The 20,134-nt window shown below is 44.1% G+C and overlaps 2 protein-coding genes across 3 annotated transcripts in view; both read right to left on the reverse strand.

Moving 5' to 3' along the window:
* Positions 1–109: 109 nt before the first annotated feature.
* Positions 110–8,840, reverse strand: LOC106588517 (proline-rich transmembrane protein 1). 2 transcript variants are annotated; one of them, XM_014177628.3, is made up of 5 exons: positions 8,332–8,840; positions 7,771–7,782; positions 6,134–6,600; positions 5,264–5,434; positions 110–4,732 (listed from the first exon to the last, which is right to left on the reverse strand). In XM_014177628.3, exons 1-5 carry the CDS (start codon positions 8,345–8,347, stop codon positions 4,556–4,558), a joined length of 843 nt encoding a protein of 280 aa, XP_014033103.1. In that variant the 5' UTR covers positions 8,348–8,840; the 3' UTR covers positions 110–4,555. The 2 variants fall into 2 exon arrangements, with proteins under 2 accessions (XP_014033103.1, XP_014033104.1); XM_014177629.3 differs by lacking the exon at positions 7,771–7,782.
* Positions 8,841–9,114: 274 nt separating this feature from the next.
* Positions 9,115–20,134, reverse strand: part of LOC106588514 (superkiller complex protein 2) — a 44,580-nt gene continuing 33,560 nt past the window's right edge. The window contains exons 27-29 of the mRNA XM_014177624.3: positions 19,270–19,488; positions 15,620–15,760; positions 9,115–9,688 (exon numbers count right to left, since the gene is read on the reverse strand). Coding sequence (XP_014033099.3) covers positions 9,488–9,688; positions 15,620–15,760; positions 19,270–19,488 — 561 coding nt within the window. The 3' untranslated portion in view covers positions 9,115–9,487. The remainder of the gene's footprint in view (positions 9,689–15,619; positions 15,761–19,269; positions 19,489–20,134) is intronic.

The raw sequence follows: 20,134 nt of genomic DNA on the forward strand, positions 1-20,134 counted from the left end.
TATAAATAAGCACCTAAGAGATGTAGGGAGTGGAAAGGCCACAGAGAGAGAGTGGGAGAGAGTGAAAGACAGAGAGCGAGATAGCTGTAGAGTACACATCACTGTTACCTACTCTTGCACAACAAAAAAAACATTTTATTCAAACAATTCATACACAACAGATGCATGTGTAATATCCATGAACAGAAATAAACCCCAAGAAAAGTACATGTACACTGTGATTCGCCAGCCAATTTGAAAATGGCAATCTATTACATTTACAAGCTCAGAGAAAAGGTATCAATACTGCAAAGAAGCAGTAGCAAGCCTGTCATCTTCAATGACATAGAACTGCCTCACAAAACAAGTATGTGGGAAAAGCACAGTGTAGATCTAAACAACTAGATATGCTAGGAGTGAGCCTAAAAAGCATAAGAACATTCCATACCAATACTTCTCTTGTATAGAGGTGAGTAACAGCACTACGGGTCACAGTACTGTGTTTACTTTGCACTCAACATATTTCTAGAACACCGTGTTATCAGAATAAGAACATATTCTCCAAATACAATGTACATTATAAATATAGTAATGATAATCAAATGTAAAAGTGATTTCCATGTAACAGAATAATAACCATAGTAGTAATAATAATTTAATAATACTTTTGGAATAAAATGTCATACACCCTAATACAATATTCAAATCTGTAATCATGGTCCTTCACGAGAAACAATACATTTTCTATATCTCTGAATAACTTTATCATAGGAATTGAAAACAGAAGAAAAAAGAGAAGCAGATTAGAGATATGTTGATAACTACAGTCCCAATTTTGCAATGGACATCAGAAAGAGAGACAGAGAGACATAGAGGGGGCTTGGGGTAATAGAAACAAGTTGAGGAGAGTAAAATGCTAGTGTACTGTATTATTAGGCATAGATTTTTTTCTCCCTCCTCAGAGACATTCGTTTTCAGTGCCACCATCAGTATTTCTGCTTCACTGATTCCGTCTCAGGTCATTCTAGCTCACGCTGTTACACGACAGCCCTCTTGGCTCTCTTACACGGGGCAGCACACCTCATAAAGTGATAGGCTAGATTAGAGAGCAAATGTGTTTGACGCAACCCTTACTATCAGATAAGACAATTAGGGTAAAGCTGAGAGAATTGTAATAATGTCTCACAATGGCATGCATTACAGAGTATTGTCTGTAGCATATAAGTTCTTTGTCTACAACCTTTTACTCTGATAAACTATTAACTAAGATAATACTATTTTATTGGCTATTAAAACCATTAATATTAGCAAAACATTCTTTGCAAAAGCTGCAATTTCTCAAATTTACACTGCACTAGCCCTTTATATAATTATTTTTTTTTTTTTATTATTTTGCGTCCATCCAAGCACTTTCCATCAAATGTGTAGCTTTCTTTTCTTAGTACTGCAATACTTTACTCTATATGGAATTAGAAAATGGATCAACCACTTCAATTAGACAAGCAACTTTTGTTCTAAATGTGTCTATTTCTACAATTATACAATTTTCTATTGGAGTGTATAAAAACAATTCTAAGCCTGCTGACATTAGCCAAGGTGTACAAAGTAATTATGTCAGTTTCTGTGCTATGTCAACGCTGGGAAGTGCAAGTCATCACAAACGTCATCAAATGTAATGTAAACTCAGCAAAAAAAGAAACGTCCCTTTTTAAGGACCTTGTCTTTCAAAGATAATTTGTAAATATCCAAATAACTTCACAGATCTTCATTGTAAAGGGTTTAAACACTGTTTCCCATGCTTGTTCAATGAACCATAAACAATTAATGAGCATCCACCTGTGGAACGGTCGTTAAGACACTAACAGCTTACAGACGTTAGGCAATTAAGGTCACAGTTATGAAAAATTAGGACGCTAAAGAGGCCTTTCTACTGACTCTGAAAAACACCAAAAGAAAGATGCCCAGGGTCCCTGCGTGAACGTGCCTTAGGCATGCTGCAAGGAGGCATGAGGACTGCAGATGTGGCGAAGGCAATAAATTGCAATGTCCGTACTGTGAGACGCCTAAGACAGCGCTACAGGGAGACAGGACGGACAGCTGATCGTCCTCGCAGTGGCAGACCACGTGTAATAACACCTGCACAGGATCGGTACATCCGAACATCACACCTGCGGAACAGGTACAGGATGGCAACAACAACTGCCCGAGTTACACCTGGAACGCACAATCCCTTCATCAGTGCTCAGACTGTCCGCAATAGGCTGAGAGTGGCTGGACTGAGGGCTTGTAGGTCTGTTGTTAGACAGGTCCTCACCAGACATCACCGGCAACAACGTCGCCTATGGGCACAAACCCACCGTCACTGGACCAGACAGGACTGGCAAAAATTGCTCTTCACTGACGAGTCGCGGTTTTCTCTCACCAGGGGTGATGGTCGGATTCGCGTTTATCGTCGAAGGAATGAGCATTACACCGAGGCCTGTACTCTGGAGCGGGATCGATTTGGAGTTGGAGGGTCCGTCATGGTCTGGGGCGATGTCACAGCATCATCGGACTGAGCTTGTTGTCATTGCAAGAAATCTCAACGCTGTGCGTTACAGGGAAGACATCCTCCTCCCTCATCCACATGATGCAAGCTCATCCTGACATGACCCTCCAGCATGACAATGCCACCAGCCATACTGCTCGTTCTGTGCGTGATTTCCTGCAAGACAGGAATGTCAGTGTTCTGCCATGGCCAGCGAAGAGCCTGGATCTCAATCCCATTGAGCACGTCTGGGACCTGTTGAATCAGAGGGTGAGGGCTAGGGAATGTCAGGAAACTTGCAGGTGCCTTGGTGGAAAAGTGGGGTAACATCTCACAGCAAGAACTGGCAACACTGCAGTACTTAATGCAGCTGGTGGCCACACCATATACTGACTGTTACTTTTGATTTTAACCCCCCCTTTGGTCAGGGACACATTATTCCATTTCTGTTAGTCACATGTCTGTGGAACTTGTTCAGTTTATGTCTCAGTTGTTGAATCTTATATTCATACAAATATTTACACATGTTAAGTTTTCTGAAAATAAACGCAGTTGACAGTGAGAGGACGTTTCTTTTTTTGCTGAGTTTAGTTAAGGTTTTCTAGGCCAATAGGGATACAATAAACTATTGATTTCAACTAAAACACAATGGTGACATGCTAATAATCTATGAAAAATAAATATTATAAATAAACTAATAAATTATAATATACATAAATACATAAATAAATAAAGTGAACAAGTATTAAACAATCTTATGCAACAAACAATTTGTAGCTAAAAAAGTCCATGTCATGTAAAAAAAAGGCGGGGAAAAAGACACCGACACAGTACACCCTATGGTGTATCCCTCCATCAGCACAACTTTAAATAGAGATGTCATTCATCCAACGAGAAAAATCTCCATCTTTTTTCACAATTTTCATATATTAATCTCATAATAAGACAATATGTCTTCATTTACTTTCCATTTGATTGTGTGTAAAATGAATACTGATCATTTGTATCCCTCCATACCTACGTCTGTTTGGCAGTCTTATACTATAATTTATACTATCCATTTAATCAATATTTTAAAAATACTATCGTTAGATGGCGGGTGTTTATGAAAATCATAAATCAAAAACTATAAATGACTAAACACAATTCAATAAAAGTATTTATATTAGAAGTAATTCAAAACAACCTCTTTACACAATACTAATTATATATGGCACTAATGTCAGTCATGATTTGTGATCTATTTGGCAGTTTTGTGAAGGCTTAAATAGTTTATCAAGATACAGTGTGATCCATGGTTTGGTCTACCTAGGTTCAAGGGGACCATAAATTAATCTGTAATTCATAGTTAAAGGGCAATTCTGCCACTTTTCAACCTCATATTCATTATCTCCAGCACCATACCAGTGTCTACATATGTGAAAATTGCACGTTTCTATGATCTGTGGTTAAAAAGAGAAGAAGGTCCTAAAAATTATTCTGTGACATCACAAGGCAGGAGTAAAAGTAAGAAAAACTGTGATTTTCAAAACCTGCAATGAGTTTCTAGCCAGAGGGAGGGCATTTTCTTACTCCCCACATCACTGTGAATCTCATAGTTTTTGAAAATCACAGTTGTTATTTCTTTGTACTTTTGATGATGTCATGCAACATTTTCACAAATGTAGACACTGGTACTGTGCTATAGATAATGAAAATGAGGTTGAAATGTGGTGTAATTGCCCTTTAATGCCTCTGTGTATGTACTCTGTTTCCCCCATAAGTGCTATGGAGCGCTATTATATCCGAGTGTAAATGGTAAGTAATACTGGCAAATAATGTGTACCTATTTGTTTTGGCAATTGAATATAAGTGTGATTGGTTCTCAACCCATTAGTAGTCAGTAGGTCAGGTCAGTACTGTATATACAGTACACAGGGTGCATATATATATATATATATATATATACCCCAATATAACATACCAGTTTCAGAGAGTGAATTCCGGTGCTCTTATTCTTCAATCTCCACCCAAAGCTACATATCCCATGATGCCACACTGCGTTAGGTATTAGGGTTCCCAGTCATCGTCATGGTGTTGGGAGGCGATGATGACTACCACGGTGAGGATGGTACACAGGACGATGGAGGCAATGCCCACCGCCAGGCTGATGAAGGAGAAGTTACGCGCCTCGCGGGACGCTATCTCTGCCGTCACCATGTCCCCCCTGGCCACTGCTGTACGCACCTGAGGGAGGGAAGGAGGGAGAGAGAGAGAATGTTTTTTCCCCTCACAAACTATGGTTTTTGGAGTGCTTGGCCATATTTATAGAATCTATTTCATGCCGTTTATGAATTTAGTTGAGAGAGGGAGAGAGTGGTGTTGACAACCGCACATACTCACACAAAAAGCCACAAAAGACAGTTTATCAGGCCTTAAATTAAACAACCATAACAATAACAATACTAATGGTTCAAGACCCAGGTTTGCAGGGCTATCTATGCCTGGCTGTCAGTTTAGCTCAACTCAAACAAATCGGTAGGAAGCCCATTGCAAAAATCAATTTTAGCCTGTGTAAACAACGCTGCAATTACATGATGTAGACTGTTGTAGAGTCTTGTGCATAGCGATCAGGCTAACCAACAAAGCCAGCATATAATAAATAAACATAATACGGTAAAACAGAGAAACAACAAAACAATCAATAATTTCACAAAAAATTACTGGCTAGCTAACAAACATATTGTGCAGACAATTCTGTGCTAGCCTAACACCAACCTGTACTGCCTTGATGATGGCTATGATTCCTGTGGGCCAGAAGCAGCAGACGGTGGTGAGCACAGCGATTGGCAGGTAGTCGTGAGGCGGGCGCCGGGGCTCCATCAGGGCGATGCCATGGGGCATCTGCATGCCCATCTGACCCTGGGGCATCCCCTGGTAGGGCTGTCCCTGAGTGAGAGAGTCAGTGAGAGAGTGAAAGAGAGAGAGAGAGAGAGAGAGATGTATCAAACATCTCAGAGTAGGAGTGCTTATCTAGGATCAGGTCCCCCCTTGTCCATGTAATCTTATTCATTGTGATCTACATGGCAAAACTGATCCAAAACCAGTACTCCTACGGTGAGATGCTTGATCTCTTCATGGCCACTGACCTTGGAAAAGCCTTTTGGGATTTCTCTGTACCCCTCAAGAGCAGCAAACCAATGTTTACTTTCCACAGCCTTAATCTAAGAACCAATGGAAATTGGCTGTGTGGGTGACTCATTCTCCATTCGATTAAGAAAGGAAATGCCAGGTCACTATAATGCTGCGTCCGCTCCACAGTGATTTACTACTGCATTATGATGATACAAAAACATATGCCATGGCATAGTTGAATACTTGTTTCTGATTGGCTTGAAGGGCATTCTAGAGCATTAACCCCTTGTTGATTATCCCTTACAGAATGTATCATGGTGCAGAAGTAAAACACTGGGGAGCAGCATTATACCTTGTGCGGGCCTTTCCGTTCTTGTATATTTTTGCCCACCCAGCACCGGTGTTCTAAAGATTCAGGTGAGCATACCACCCTCATATGCTTCGTTCTCTTTTCGGCAAACACAAAATGCTTTGGAATAATTACTGCTATCGTAGATGAATACACTGACTCACCGACGCCATGGGGTAGACAGGAACATAGGCTGTGCAGGGCTGCAGCTGGAGAGGGTATCCTGGTTGAAAATACCCTACAGGGGCGTGTGGGACCCCCCCTCCCGGGCCCTGGGTCTGGACTGTGTAGCCCTGTGGGGCCCCTGGGTGTCCGTAGGAGCCATTGTGGAACTGGGTCTCCTGGTAGCCATCGGAGCCAGGGGGCGGGGGTGGAGGGGGGTAGTTGGGCTGGAGGCCACAGCCGGGCGGAGGGCCCATGTTGGGGTGCTGCATGTTGGGGTGCTGCATGTTGGGGTGCTGCATGTTGGGGTGCTGCATGTTGGGGTGCTGCATGTTGGGGTGCTGCATGTTGGGGTGCTGCATGTTGGGGTGTTGTTGGCCCATGTTAGGGTCCTGGGAGGGAAGGTATGGAGGGGGCTGCATTTGCTGCATGGGTTGGGACATGGCCTGCCGATTGGAGTCCTCCAGACCTGAGAGTGGAAGAGATGGAAAGAAATTAGAGAGAGAAATAAATATGTGAGTGAGTGAGTGAGTGAGTGAGTGAGTGAGTGAAGAGTCGGCAGAAATGTTATCTAACTAGCCATCACTCTGACATTTTGGTCACCGCTTACGCAATACAAGCACTATAATAGGTTTGTCACCTACGGGTATGTAAATCACACGAACGTATGTAGTGTGAAAATGTTGAATACATTTCACACACAAAGAGAAACAAAAAGCACCACGTTCACACAGTAGCCAGGTTGACTTTGTACAGTACAGCAATACACAGCATGCTGACTAGCCTACTCAGCAGTTGATGAGGCAGACAGAGAGAGACAGAGAGAGAGAGTTGTGCTTGGGGATACACACACCATTACATAACCCACTAACACTGTCACCACAGCCAAAGTAAGACCACTCAGACACAGAAGGGGGATGGGATCCTGACACAGCGGGAGGGACACCTTTCAAGGGTACATGGCGCACATCAGGAACTGAATGTGAAACAGGGAAATCTGTTTCATAGGATGCAATGGGAGACATAGTCAAGTGAAAAAGGAGAGGACAACAGTGAAGAAAGGAAGGGTTATAGTGGATGGATGGGGGATATGTGATAGTTCACTATCAGATCCATATGAACTCCTAATGCACTAATGTATATTTTCATTGACTGTTTGAATTAATGGCCCATTCACAACTAAGGCATATACCAGATAGCATACTACTCAAAGAACATCAAAGAACATATATTGTTTGAGCATTCCAAATGTCTTATGTTGTAGATCTCTAGTCAAATTATGATAGGATTTCTTTGGGTGTCAATAATTAAGATTAGCCGATTCCTTTGAGAGGGGGAATAGTCCTATATCTGTTGCCATCTCTCCATAATGAACAATACGATTATATCTGGCATGTCTTATCATCCATATTGGATTACAATGTTCTGTCTATTCAATACATAAAAGAAAACCTCAGCTGTCTGTCTATCACATGATACAGCTATATAGCCTATAAACTTCATTCATTGGGGTGATGTGCATGCCATGAACATGCACGGCGGGCCTCTATACAGGGCTTTTCCAACCGAAACCTGTTTCTGTGCTATAGGGTTTCATTTAGAATTAGGGAGGCATCTCACTCAGTAGCATGGCTCTTACCTTGGTAACCTCCTAGGATACAATGAATCCAGGGGAGTTAAAAAGAGAAATGAAGCAAATTATTGTGCTGCATTTCTTATGTTAACATCACACGCTCTCGTTTCTTCGCCCTGATACACTGTACAAACGCACGCAAATCCACCCACACTCAGGGAAACACACGCACACAAACCCTTATTTCATTGTAGTTATTTAAATAAATGTACATGCATAGGCAATTAAATAGAGCGTACCCTATTGGGAATAAAAAAACATAGCAGACTACAGATGTAGGGCATGCAGATAAATAGAAGGATGAGTTTGTCAGAGATGTTGACATGGGGAGGTGAAAACAGAGATGAAAACAGAGATAGCATACGTCACCAAGTAGCCAATTGTTAGTTATGCACCACAACAACAAAAAACACCAAAACAACCTATAGTCAAATAATTATCCCAAATGTACACATTTATCACAATCCAACAGAGAGAATAGACAGCGGGGGAGGTGAAGAATTGGCTCAATTATCAATTACAGTGCTGACATTAAAGACGCAACAGAACAAGAGAAAAAAAGCTTACCGTGTTTTTCAGACATTTCGTGCAGTCAGAATAAAACTCCCCTCCAAACAATGTAATGTAAATATTCTTATTCCTCCAATACGACTTCTGGTAAACCCTCTAACAGAAAAATGATGACTTAATTTCCAGCTAATTTAAATCCATTTTTTTTTTTAAATCCCCACATCCGTTGCCTATAATAACGGTATCACGTTATAACTTTAGTATATGATAACCGCCAATTGGATTATCCGATGATCATGACCAATAGGAAAGAAATGTCAAGCTTTTTCACACTCTCTGTAGCTGGTACATCAGTTACAGCGGAAAATAGGTTTCTCCAATGCATCTCTCGTTACATTGAATTAATCAGACACAAAGCTATCGTTGTCTTAAAGAGACAGCCGAGACTGGAAATACATATGCCACTGAGCTGGAAAATCCGACACAAACCTTTTAAAGAGGTGACCGGATATTGGATTTGAATACTTTTTATGCTATGCTGACAACTCTTTATACCCGTGGATGCTGTAGGAAGTTTTGAGAATCATCTTGCTGTCATAACATGAGCATGAGTCTAGAAGGGATCATGACTTTGATTAGGGTTAGATAGTTGACTGTAAATGACATTGTTTCACAGAATAGGATATGTACAGATTGTTGTTCCTACAGTATACAGCAAGGGCAATAGTTAGCAGTGTCATAATGTTTAAACCAATGTCAAACTCATGCATACAGCCACTTACTCAGACATAATCACAGGAGCCCTTGGGGGACAATTGCTAAAATCAAAGCACTCTAAAATGGTAGTCCACAGTGGATTTTATTACTGTACAATAAATTACAAATAATTTCATCATCATTACTACTTTGGTCTGATTTGTTTAAGAGCATTCCCTTTCCATGTCAAGGAATTTAATTAGGACTCACGTAAACAATAGTATGTCCATACACTCGCACACAAACGTGCACACAAACACACCCCTCCCTCATACACTCACCCGTTCTCCCACCATGCTCACACACATTGATCGAGCTTGGGACTTGGCTCAGGCACCTTGGCACTCTCTCACCTACAATACCGTACCTACATCCTCTCCACACTCTTTCACCTACAATGCAAACACTATCTACACCCTCTCTCTCTCTCCCTCTTCCCCCCCCCCCCATTCTCATCTCAGTGTGTGTAGAGCGAAGCAGTGAACACGATGTCTCTGCGAATGGCCAGGGAGGCCTTCTCCATCTTGCTGCCCAAGACCGAGTCTCCCACGATGCGTGCTGCCTGGCGCACCTCCTTCAGCACCTCGTCTAGTCTCTGGATGCAGCGCACCACCGTGCCCTCCTGGACGTCTGTTAACTGCGCAATCTCTGCAAATGGCTGGGGTAGGAAATAGGAAAATGTACCAGTTAATTTAGACACAGTTGAGTACAGGACTGCTGCCTTCTTGGTCTCCCCTGTATTTTTTACTTTTATTTTACAAGGCAAGTCAGTTAAGAACAAATTGTTATTTACAATGACGGCCTAGAAACACCTAGAAACAGTGGGTTAACGGTCTTATTCAGGGACAGAACGACAGCTTTTTACCTTGTCAGCTCGGAGATTAGATCTAGAAACCGTTCGGTTACTGGCCCAATGCTCTAACCACTAGGCTACCTGCCACCCCGACACTCTGCATCTCTTTTTAAATAAATAGGCTAGGAAGTAGGGATACTGTTGCGTTCGTTGATTGAAGGATCGGACCAAGGTGCAGCGTGGTAGGCGTACATTTTAAATGTATTAAATGAACACCGAAACAAAACAAATACAAACGAAAACGTAACGTTCAGTAGGGCATACAGCACAGTACCAAAAAAAAGATCCCACAAACTAAGGTGGGAAAAAAGGCTGCCTAAGTATGATCCCCAATCAGAGACAACGATAGACAGCTGCCTCTGATTGGGAACCATACCCGGCCAACAAAGAAATAGAAAAACTAGAATGCCCACCCAAATCACCCCTAAAGGCTCTCTAAGGTGTGACATATACTAGTTAGTTTAAAGTTAAGATAAAGTACAGCAGGGGTCCCCAAACGTTTTTGGCCCATGACCCCATTTTTTATATATCTAAAAAAAATTGCGACTCCATTAAGTAAAAAAGGCGATGTAATCAAAGCAAATGTTAACGTTTTTTTGAAAGGGGCTATGACAGTCTATTTCAAATCAATCTGCCAGTAGTTTTGACAGTATTTCAATTTGAAGGAAATATGGTTTGAAGTAACTGAAATCAGAAAGGTATTAGGAAGTTCAGAAGATCATCAGGCAATAATTTGGTACGAACTTGTGTGTTGAAAAGACCATCATCAGTAACCACGTTTCCATCCACAATTTTTATGAGTAAAGTCATACCGTATTAAAAAAATCACGACGGCTGTGATGGAAACAGGAAGTTTCATAAATGCCGACAGATCATTTGTTCGTTCGACATGGTGGGATCTTTTTATGTCGGTAAAATTAATTATGCGAGAAATGGCGGTGGAAGTGCCTTCATGCACAAATATTGATATAATAACCATCGTATCGAACTAAACTTGGTGTCACTCGACAACACTATGTGTGGTCGTACCACTACGACTCGGGAAACCATGCAGATAATTAGACTACAGAAGAAATAAGTTATGAAGAACTTCACAGGGTGGTGGAAGCAGGGATTAAATAAAAAACTAATCCCATGACTGAAACTTAAGTCGATCTCAGATCGATTGTCTGGAGCCAAGTTAACCTCCCCTTTCATGTAAGAAAGTCATGACCATCGTGCTTTTAGGGATCATTTTGTACATGTATTAAACTGTGAGTTCGGCCAATTTCAGTCTGAGAAGCTCCGTTCTGATGACTTTTTAAAAGCCCCAAAACATATTGGTGAAAACGCAGTTAGAATTATTTTAGCATATTGGACCATGCATGGAGTCTATTAGATGTGTTATTAGCAATAAGCTTCATCACCTGTAGCATAGTGGCTATAACATGTACACAGGCTGAAACATGGGGTTTATCCATCTGCATTTACCCCATTGGACACAACATCCTGATTGTTATCATTATTATTAACTTATTATAAATATAAATAAAAAAAATATTACAAAGTACACTATATATACAAAAGTATGTGGACACCCCTTCAAATTTGTGGATTCGGCTATTTCAGCCACATCTGTTGTTGACAGGTGTATAAAATCGAGCACACAGCCATGCAATCTCCATAGACAAACATTGGCAGTAGAATGGCCTTACCGAAGAGCTCAGTGACTTTCAACGTGGCACCGTCATAGGATGCCACCTTTCCAACAAGTCAGTTCGTCAAATTTCTGCCCTGCTAGAGCTGCCACGGTGAACTGTAAGTGCTGTTATTGTGAAGTGGAAACGTCTATGAGCAACAACGGCTCAGCCGTGAAGTGGTAGGCCATACAAGCTCAAAAATTGCCTGTACTCGGTTGCAACACTCACTACAGAGTTCCAAACTGCCTCTGGAAGCAACGTCAGCACAAGAACTGTTTGTCGGGAGATTTATGAAATGGGTTTCCATGGCTGAGCAGCCGCACAGAAGCCAAGAGTGGTGGAAAGCTCGCCGCCATTGGACTCTGCAGCAGTGGAAGCTCGTTCTCTGAAGTGATTAATCACGCTTCACCATCTGGCAGGATGGGCAGGAGAACGCTACCTGCACCAATGCAAAGTGCGGGATAATGGAGGAATAATGGTTTGGGGATGTTTTTCATCATAACGCTACAGCATACAATGACATTCTAGACGATACTGTGCTTCTAACTTTGTGGCAACAGTTTGGGGAAGGTCCTTTCCGGTTTCAGCATGATAATGCCCCCGTGCACAAAGCAAGGTCCATACAGAAATGGTTTGTCAAGAGCCCTGACCTCAAACCCATGGAACACCTTTGGGTTAAATTGGAACGCCGACTGCGAGCCAGGCCTTATCACCCAACATCAGTACCCGACCTCACCAATGCGCTTCTGGCTGAATGGAAGCATGATGTCACGTCCTGACCAGCAGAGGGCGTATTGCTTAGTCTTGGTCAGGATGTGGCAGGTGGTTTGTGTTTGTTGAATGTTGTGTTGGTGATTGGGACTTCCAATTGAAGGCAGGTGTGTATAGTTGCCTTTGATTGGAAGTCCTATATAGGTGTGTGTGTTTGTCTTTGGGGTTGTGGGGAATTGTTCTTGCACTGCGTTTTTGTATGCCTGTAAGACTGTTCCTGTCATGTGCATTGTTTTTCCAGTGGATGCTTTACTCCTTTTTTGAATTAAAACATGAGCATCCACAATCCCGCTGCGCCTTGGTCCTTCTCTCTCACATACGACATATTCGCCGAAGAGTACGACATATTCGGTGACAGAATTCCCCACCAAACCAGGACCAAGCAGCGGAAGAAGTCTGGCGCGGACTGGGGAACACGACGGGTAAGGGAGACCGAGAGGCACCCCCAAGATTTCTTTAGGGGGGGGGGCACAAGGGCTGTTTGACGGGGCAAGACTGGAGTGCCAGTCAACAGTCACCAGAGCTGCCCGCCAGTCAACAGTCGCCAGAGCCGCCCGCCAGTCAACAGTCGCCAGAGCCGCCCGCCAGTCAACAGTCGCCAGAGCCGCCCGCCAGTCAACAGTCGCCAGAGCCGCCCGCCAGTCAACAGTCGCCAGAGCCGCCCGCCAGTCAACAGTCGCCAGAGCCGCCCGCCAGTCGTAAGTCGCCAGAGCCGCCCGCCAGTCGTAAGTCGCCAGAGCCGCCCGCCAGTCGTAAGTCGCCAGAGCCGCCCGCCAGTCGTAAGTCGCCAGAGCCGACCGCCAGTCGTAAGTCGCCAGAGCCGCCCGCCAGTCGTAAGTCGCCAGAGCCGCCCGCCAGTCGTAAGTCGCCAGAGCCGCCCGCCAGTCGTAAGTCGCCAGAGCCGCCCGCCAGTCGTAAGTCGCCAGAGCCGCCCGCCAGTCGTACGTCGCCAGAGCCGCCCGCCAGTCAGGAGCCGCCAGAGCCGCCCGCCAGTCAGGAGCCGCCAGAGCCGCCCGCCAGTCAGGAGCCGCCAGAGCCGCCCGCCAGTCAGGAGCCGCCAGAGCGGCCCGACTGCCAGGAGATGCCAGAGCGGCCAGACTGCCCGGAACTGCCAGAGCGGCCAGACTGCCCGGAACTGCCAGAGCGGCCAGACTGCCCGGAGCTGCCAGACTGCCCGGAGCTGCCAGAATGGCCAGACTGCCCGGAGCTGCCAGAATGGCCAGACTGCCCGGAGCTGCCAGAGTGGCCAGACTGCCCGGAGCTGCCAGAGTGGCCAGACTGCCCGGAGCTGCCAGAGTGGCCAGACTGCCCGGAGCTGCCAGAGTGGCCAGACTGCCCGGAGCTGCCAGAGTGGCCAGACTGCCCGGAGCTGCCAGAGTGGCCAGACTGCCCGGAGCTGCCAGACTGCCCGGAGCTGCCAGACTGCCCGGAGCTGCCAGACTGCCCGGAGCTGCCAGAGTGGCCAGACTGCCCGGAGCTGCCAGAGTGGCCAGACTGACCGGAGCTGCCAGAGTGGCCAGACTGCCCGGAGCTGCCAGAGTGGCCAGACTGCCCGGAGCTGCCAGAGTGGCCAGACTGCCCGGAGCTGCCAGAGTGGCCAGACTGCCCGGAGCTGCCAGACTGCCCGGAGCTGCCAGACTGCCCGGAGCTGCCAGAGTGGCCAGACTGCCCGGAGCTGCCAGAGTGGCCAGACTGACCGGAGCTGCCAGAGTGGCCAGACTGACCGGAGCTGCCAGAGTGGCCAGACTGACCGGAGCTGCCAGAGTGGCCAGACTGACCGGAGCTGCCAGAGTGGCCAGACTGACCGGAGCTGCCAGAGTGGCCAGACTGACCGGAGCTGCCAGAGTGGCCAGACTGCCGGAGCTGCCAGAGTGGCCAGACTGACCGGAGCTGCCAGAGTGACCAGACTGCCCCGAGCTGCCAGAACCGGAGCCACCTCCAGAATATAGGTGGGTTGGGGAGGGGGGGTGTAGCACAGTGCCGTCGGTGACGGCAGCCACCCTCCCTTCCCTCCCTTTTTTGTTTAGGGGTTATTGTTTGTTGGTTTTGTTGGGGTATTGGGGATTTTCTTGTGTTTTTCTTTTTTAGGTGCATCCCGGAGTCTGCACCTTGAGGGGGGGGGGGGGGGGGGGTACTGTCACGTCCTGACCAGCAGAGGGCGTATTGCTTAGTCTTGGTCAGGATGTGGCAGGTGGTTTGTGTTTGTTGAATGTTGTGTTGGTGATTGGGACTTCCAATTGAAGGCAGGTGTGTATAGTTGCCTTTGATTGGAAGTCCTATATAGGTGTGTGTGTTTGTCTTTGGGGTTGTGGGGAATTGTTCTTGCACTGCGTTTTTGTATGCCTGTAAGACTGTTCCTGTCGTGTGCATTGTTTTTCCAGTGGATGCTTTACTCCTTTTTTGAATTAAAACATGAGCATCCACAATCCCGCTGCGCCTTGGTCCTTCTCTCTCACATACGACATATTCGCCGAAGAGTACGACATATTCGGTGACACATGACCCCGCAGCAATGTTCCAACGTCTAATAGAAAGCCTTTCCAGAAGAGTGAAGGCTGTTAAAGCAGCAAAGGGGGGACCAACTACATATTAATGCCCATGAATTTGGAATGAGATGTTTGACGAGGTGTTGTCCACATACTTTTGGTCATGTTGTGTATATCATTGCCCTTTTAAGACACCAGTGTCCCCTTTGAGCTCTGTTGCACAGTGATGGGCATTTAGAGTCTTTTCTGTGACCCGGATCACTTGGCTCCATTCACCTAAAAGAGCTGTTCATTTGGCTCCCAAATGGCTCTTCATTCAGTAATGCTTAGAAATGTACCTAAAACCATGAAAAAATTGTCAATCTCTAATGTAAAACTTAAAACGTTGCCTACCTTTGTCAATTTAACTCACCGAAAAAATTTGCGTGGACCAGAATGAGGCTCTCTCCTCAATATATTGTTTCTGCACTGAGGAATTACCATCTTCGGATAATCTTTTTATCACTTATCTGCAGATAATTGATGCCCCCCCAATTGGATAGAAACCTAGCTCCTGGTGAAGATCTTTTTGGGGCCAGGTTTATGGAGTTTTGAGGAGCCAGGTTCATGGAGCTTTGAGGGGCCAGGTTCCAGGACATGGGATTAAGCCTAGTTCTGGAGTACAAAGTACTTTAAAATGGACATGCTTTTCGGTCCAGGACTAGGCTTATTCTGTGTCCAGGAAACTGTCCACGAGTGTCTTGATTGAAATGAGGTCAATCAAGAAGAGTCTAAAATTACAGTTAGCTTACGCCACTCACCATGCCTCTGGCCCAGCAGTATACCACTTCGGTCAGGCCAAACTTGAACTGGCCCACAAATTCTTCAGCTGTCTGGGTTATCCCACAGTCCCTCTGCAGTTCCCCAATACGCTGGGCCACTGCCAGCACTCTCTCAATACCCTATGGGAGAGAGGAAAGGAGAGAGGGAGGGAGAGATGTGGCAAAAGAAGAAAGTAATAGACGGGGCACACAGACAGAGTGGGGTAATGTAAGGAGAAGGGCAAAGAAAGAAAGAGAAAGAAAGGAGAGAGAGAGGAGAGTGATATGAGGTAGTAATTAGGGAGGTAGTAATGGGGCACGGTCAAAAGTGGGTTAATACAAGGAGAAGGACAGAGAAGAGTAGAGATTGAGAGCGAGAGAGAGGAGGAAGGATAGAGAAAGGCAGACAGATACAGATTAGTCATACAAGGAGCACTTAAACACGTGACACTTTCCAATCACATCCGCCTTACTTTGCCCACTCCACTTCAACCTCAGCCTCCCCTCTGTTAAGTGTTAAGCTGCACGTCATCTGAAATCCCACTCGGAGCCCTGTTACCTGTGTTGGGTGATTGTTTTCCCTGTCAGTGATCACTGTTCCTTGCTGCTCGCCCCTTGGATGGCACCTTTATAAACCACTCCAGACATGGCTCTCGCCTCGCCCATCACTAATTCAGCCCTCTTTAGAGCACTTCCATGTTTCAGGGCTGTGTTCAGGGGAGTGTGTATCGGGTGTGGCGCCCTTGCTGCGGGGTAAGACAGCTGTGTGCGTCTAGCCTGAGCTCAAACCAGTGTGTGTGTCACCAGTGGCGCGGCTAGGCTGGTACTACTAAAACTCAGAAGCCAACATGTCCATCCTCCATCCATGTACATTACAGATGACACATTGAAATGTATAGTTAGTGCTTTCAGAAAGTATTCACACCCCTTTACTTTCTCCACATTTTGTTGTGTTACAGCCTGAATTAAAAATAGATTTAAATGAGATGTTGTGTTACTGATCTTCACACAATACTCCATAATGTCAAGGTGGAATTTTGTTTGTAGAATGATTTACAATTGAATACAAAATTGAAAGCTGAGTCAATGAGTATTCAACCACTTGTTATGGCAAGCCTAAATAAGTTCAGGAGTAAAAATGTGCTTAACAAATTCCATAATAAGTTACATGGACTCATTCCATGTTCAATAATAGTGTTTAACATGATTTCTTTATGACAATCCCATCTCTGTAACCCCACACTTACAATTATATGTAAGGTCCCTCAATCGAGCAGTGATTTTAAAACACAGATTAAACCACAAAGACCGATTGGCAGATGTGTAAAAAGCACACTGAATATCCTTTTGAGCATATCCTGTTATTAATGACACTTTGGATGGTATATCAATACACCCAGTCACGACAACGATACAGGCGTCCTTTCTAACTCAGCTGCTGGAGAGGAAGGATACTGCTCAGGGATTTCACCATTAGGCCAATGGTGATTTTAAAACAGTTACAGAGTTTAATGGTTGTGATATGAGAAAATGGAGGATGGATCAACAACATTGTAGTTACTCCACAGTACTAACCTAAATGACAGAGTGAAAAGCGGGCGGCAGGGTAGCCTAGTGGTTAGAGCATTGGGCTAGTAACCAAAAGGTTGCAAGATCGAATCCCCGAGCTGACAAGGTACAAATCTGTCGTTCTGCCCCTGAACAAGGCAGTTAACCCACTGTTCCTAGGCCGTCATTGAAAATAAGAATTTGCTCTTAACTGACTTGCCTAGTTAAATAAAGGTGAAATAAAAATTAAAAAGGAACCGTGTACAGAATAAAAATATTCCAAAACATGCATCCTGTTTGAAAATATTCCCCAAACAATAATGCTTCGTATTCAGGGCAAAAAGTTTATTTCTTTGCCACATTTTTTTTGCAGTGTTACTCTTTGGCCTAGGGGGCAGTATTTTCACGTCCGGATGAAAAGCGTGCCCAAAGTAAACTGCCTGCTACTCAGGCCCAGAAGCTAGGATATGCATATAATTAGCAGATTTGGATAGAAAACACTCTGAAGTTTCTAAAACTGTTAGAATAATGTCTGTGAGTATAACAGAACTGATTTGGCAGGCAAAACCCCGAGCACAATCCATCCAGGGAAAAACATTTTTGAGGTCATTGTGTTTTCCATGGGAAGCCCTATTTATGAGGAACCTGGTTGCAGTTCCTATGGCTTCCACTAGATGTCAACAGTCTTTAGAAATTGGTTGATGTTTTTCTTTTGAGAAATGAAGAAGTAGGGCTATTCATTGTAAGTGTCACTCCAGGTGGACTCTACTGTTTTGGTGCGCGTGAACTGGAACGCACTTCACGTTGTTGTTATCTGGTATTAGAAACAGTTTATTCCGTCTTAAATTGTATCGATTATTTACGTTTTAGGGTACCTGAGGTTGGATTAGGAACGTTGTTTGAAATGTTTGGACCAAGTTTACAGGTAACTTCTTAGATACTTTGTAGGCATGTTGGGCGAGTTGAAACCGGTGTATTTCTGAATGAAACGCGCCAAATAAATTGACATTTTTGGGACATAAAGAAGGACATTATCGAACAAATGGACCATTTGTGATGTTTCTGGGACATTTTGGAGTCTCAACAGAAGAAGATCATCAAAGGTAAGGCATTAATTATATCGCTATTTCTGACTTTTGTGGCGCACCTGCTTAGTTGAAATAATTTTCATGTGTTTGTATGCGGGGGGCTGTCCTCAGATAATCGCATGGTCTGCTTTCGCCATAAAGCCTTTTTGAAATCTGACACAGCGGCTGGATTAACAAGAAGTTAAGCTTTATTTTGATGTATTACACATATATTTTCGTGAATGTTGAATATTGATATACCTGTAGTTTGAATTTGGCGCGCTGCCATTTCACTGGATATTGTCAAATCAATCCCGCTAAAGGGATTGGTGCGTGAAGGGATCCATAAGAGGTTTTAAAGGAAATCACAAACCAAAAACTATTTGTTGGTATTTGTTTCATTAGTCCATTGTTGATATAGTCCCACATTTATTTGTATGTCAGCAATCAAGTTAAGATATATAACTTTCACAATACAGAAATACAGCCGGTATGATTCATTTTGCATTTGATGCAAAACCCACAGCTATAATCACTTCCAAACGTGCTTCTGCAAAGCATTCACTAAGGGGTGTGAATATTTATGTATATGAGATATTTCTGAATTTCATTTTCAATAAATTGACAAATATTTCTAAAAACATGTTTTCATTTTGTCATTATGGGGTACTGAGTGTAGATGGGGGAGAAAAAAATTGTTGCACAACCTTCACAACTATAACACATAGGGGACAGACACAAAAACACAAAAGTGTAACCTCAACCCTACCCCAGTAGACAACCAAGCACATTCTACCACCCCAACACACAGGGAGAATCTCAATTGCATTTCATTAAATTCCTTGCGTCCTCTCTCCTCAAAACCCATTGGATGAGGTCAGAGGGGAGTGACCTCTGATCTTCTCATTCAATAAGTTTTGAAGAGGCAAAAAAAAGGACCCAAGGAACCAAGGAAATGCATTCTCTCACACTCTCATCCCTACCCCTCTCCACCTCTCCCCCTAAACCCAAACCTCCCCCCCAGTTCCCCCATACCTCCTGCAGTGTGTTGGTGATGTGGGGCTCCACCTGGGTCTTCTGTTGAAAGACCAGACAGGACAGCAGGGCGGCGCTCTCCTCAGGGGCCAGGGGACTCAGGGCATTCTCAAACAGTAGCTCTGTGAGGAGCAGCTCATGGCTACTGATCTGGCAGGCCACCCTGCCCTTCAGCTGCACAGCACCGCTATTGTCCACGTACTGCAGGGACTGGAGCACCTGGGGATGGAGGATAATGCCTTTATTACACTAGTGTTACATGGTGATGGATCGTTTGCGAACGAAAGGCTGTTTTTAAATAGATATTTTTGGTGAATGTCGGGAACAGAATTGGATCTTTGAACAAGTCGTTCATTTGGCTCCCTGATTTGCATACTGTTACTACAGATTTTTGAGCTCCAGACAAAAATGATCTGCAGATATGTTTTATAACTTCTCTGACGATGGTAATTCCTCATTGCAAGAGAGCCTCTTTCTGGTCCACACACATTTTTGCAGTGCGTTAACAACAATTCTTAATTTGGTCAGTTAAAAATGTATTTGAACTCAATGTCACGATCTGACATAATGGCAGGCAACTTTGTAGGCTTTTACGTCAGAGATGATCAATTATTCATGTTTTTAGGTACATTTTAAGCATTTTACATTCATAAACCATGTTGCGGGCACTTCCAAAACATTTCACGAGCCGTTAACCATTTGTTTTACACCTTGTTCAGTCATGTTTGTTACCTCATTAGCTATCTAGCTAACAACCTGGTAACTTTACCAGTATGTCCAAACATCTGGGGGCACAGATACAGGTATTTGTGTCAACATTTGAGCGTTTTATATTAAACAAATGTATTTACAGGGTTAAATATTA

This window comes from Salmo salar, chromosome 27, assembly GCF_965601325.2.
Source record: "Salmo salar chromosome 27, fSalSal1, whole genome shotgun sequence".
Taxonomy (NCBI): domain Eukaryota; kingdom Metazoa; phylum Chordata; class Actinopteri; order Salmoniformes; family Salmonidae; genus Salmo; species Salmo salar.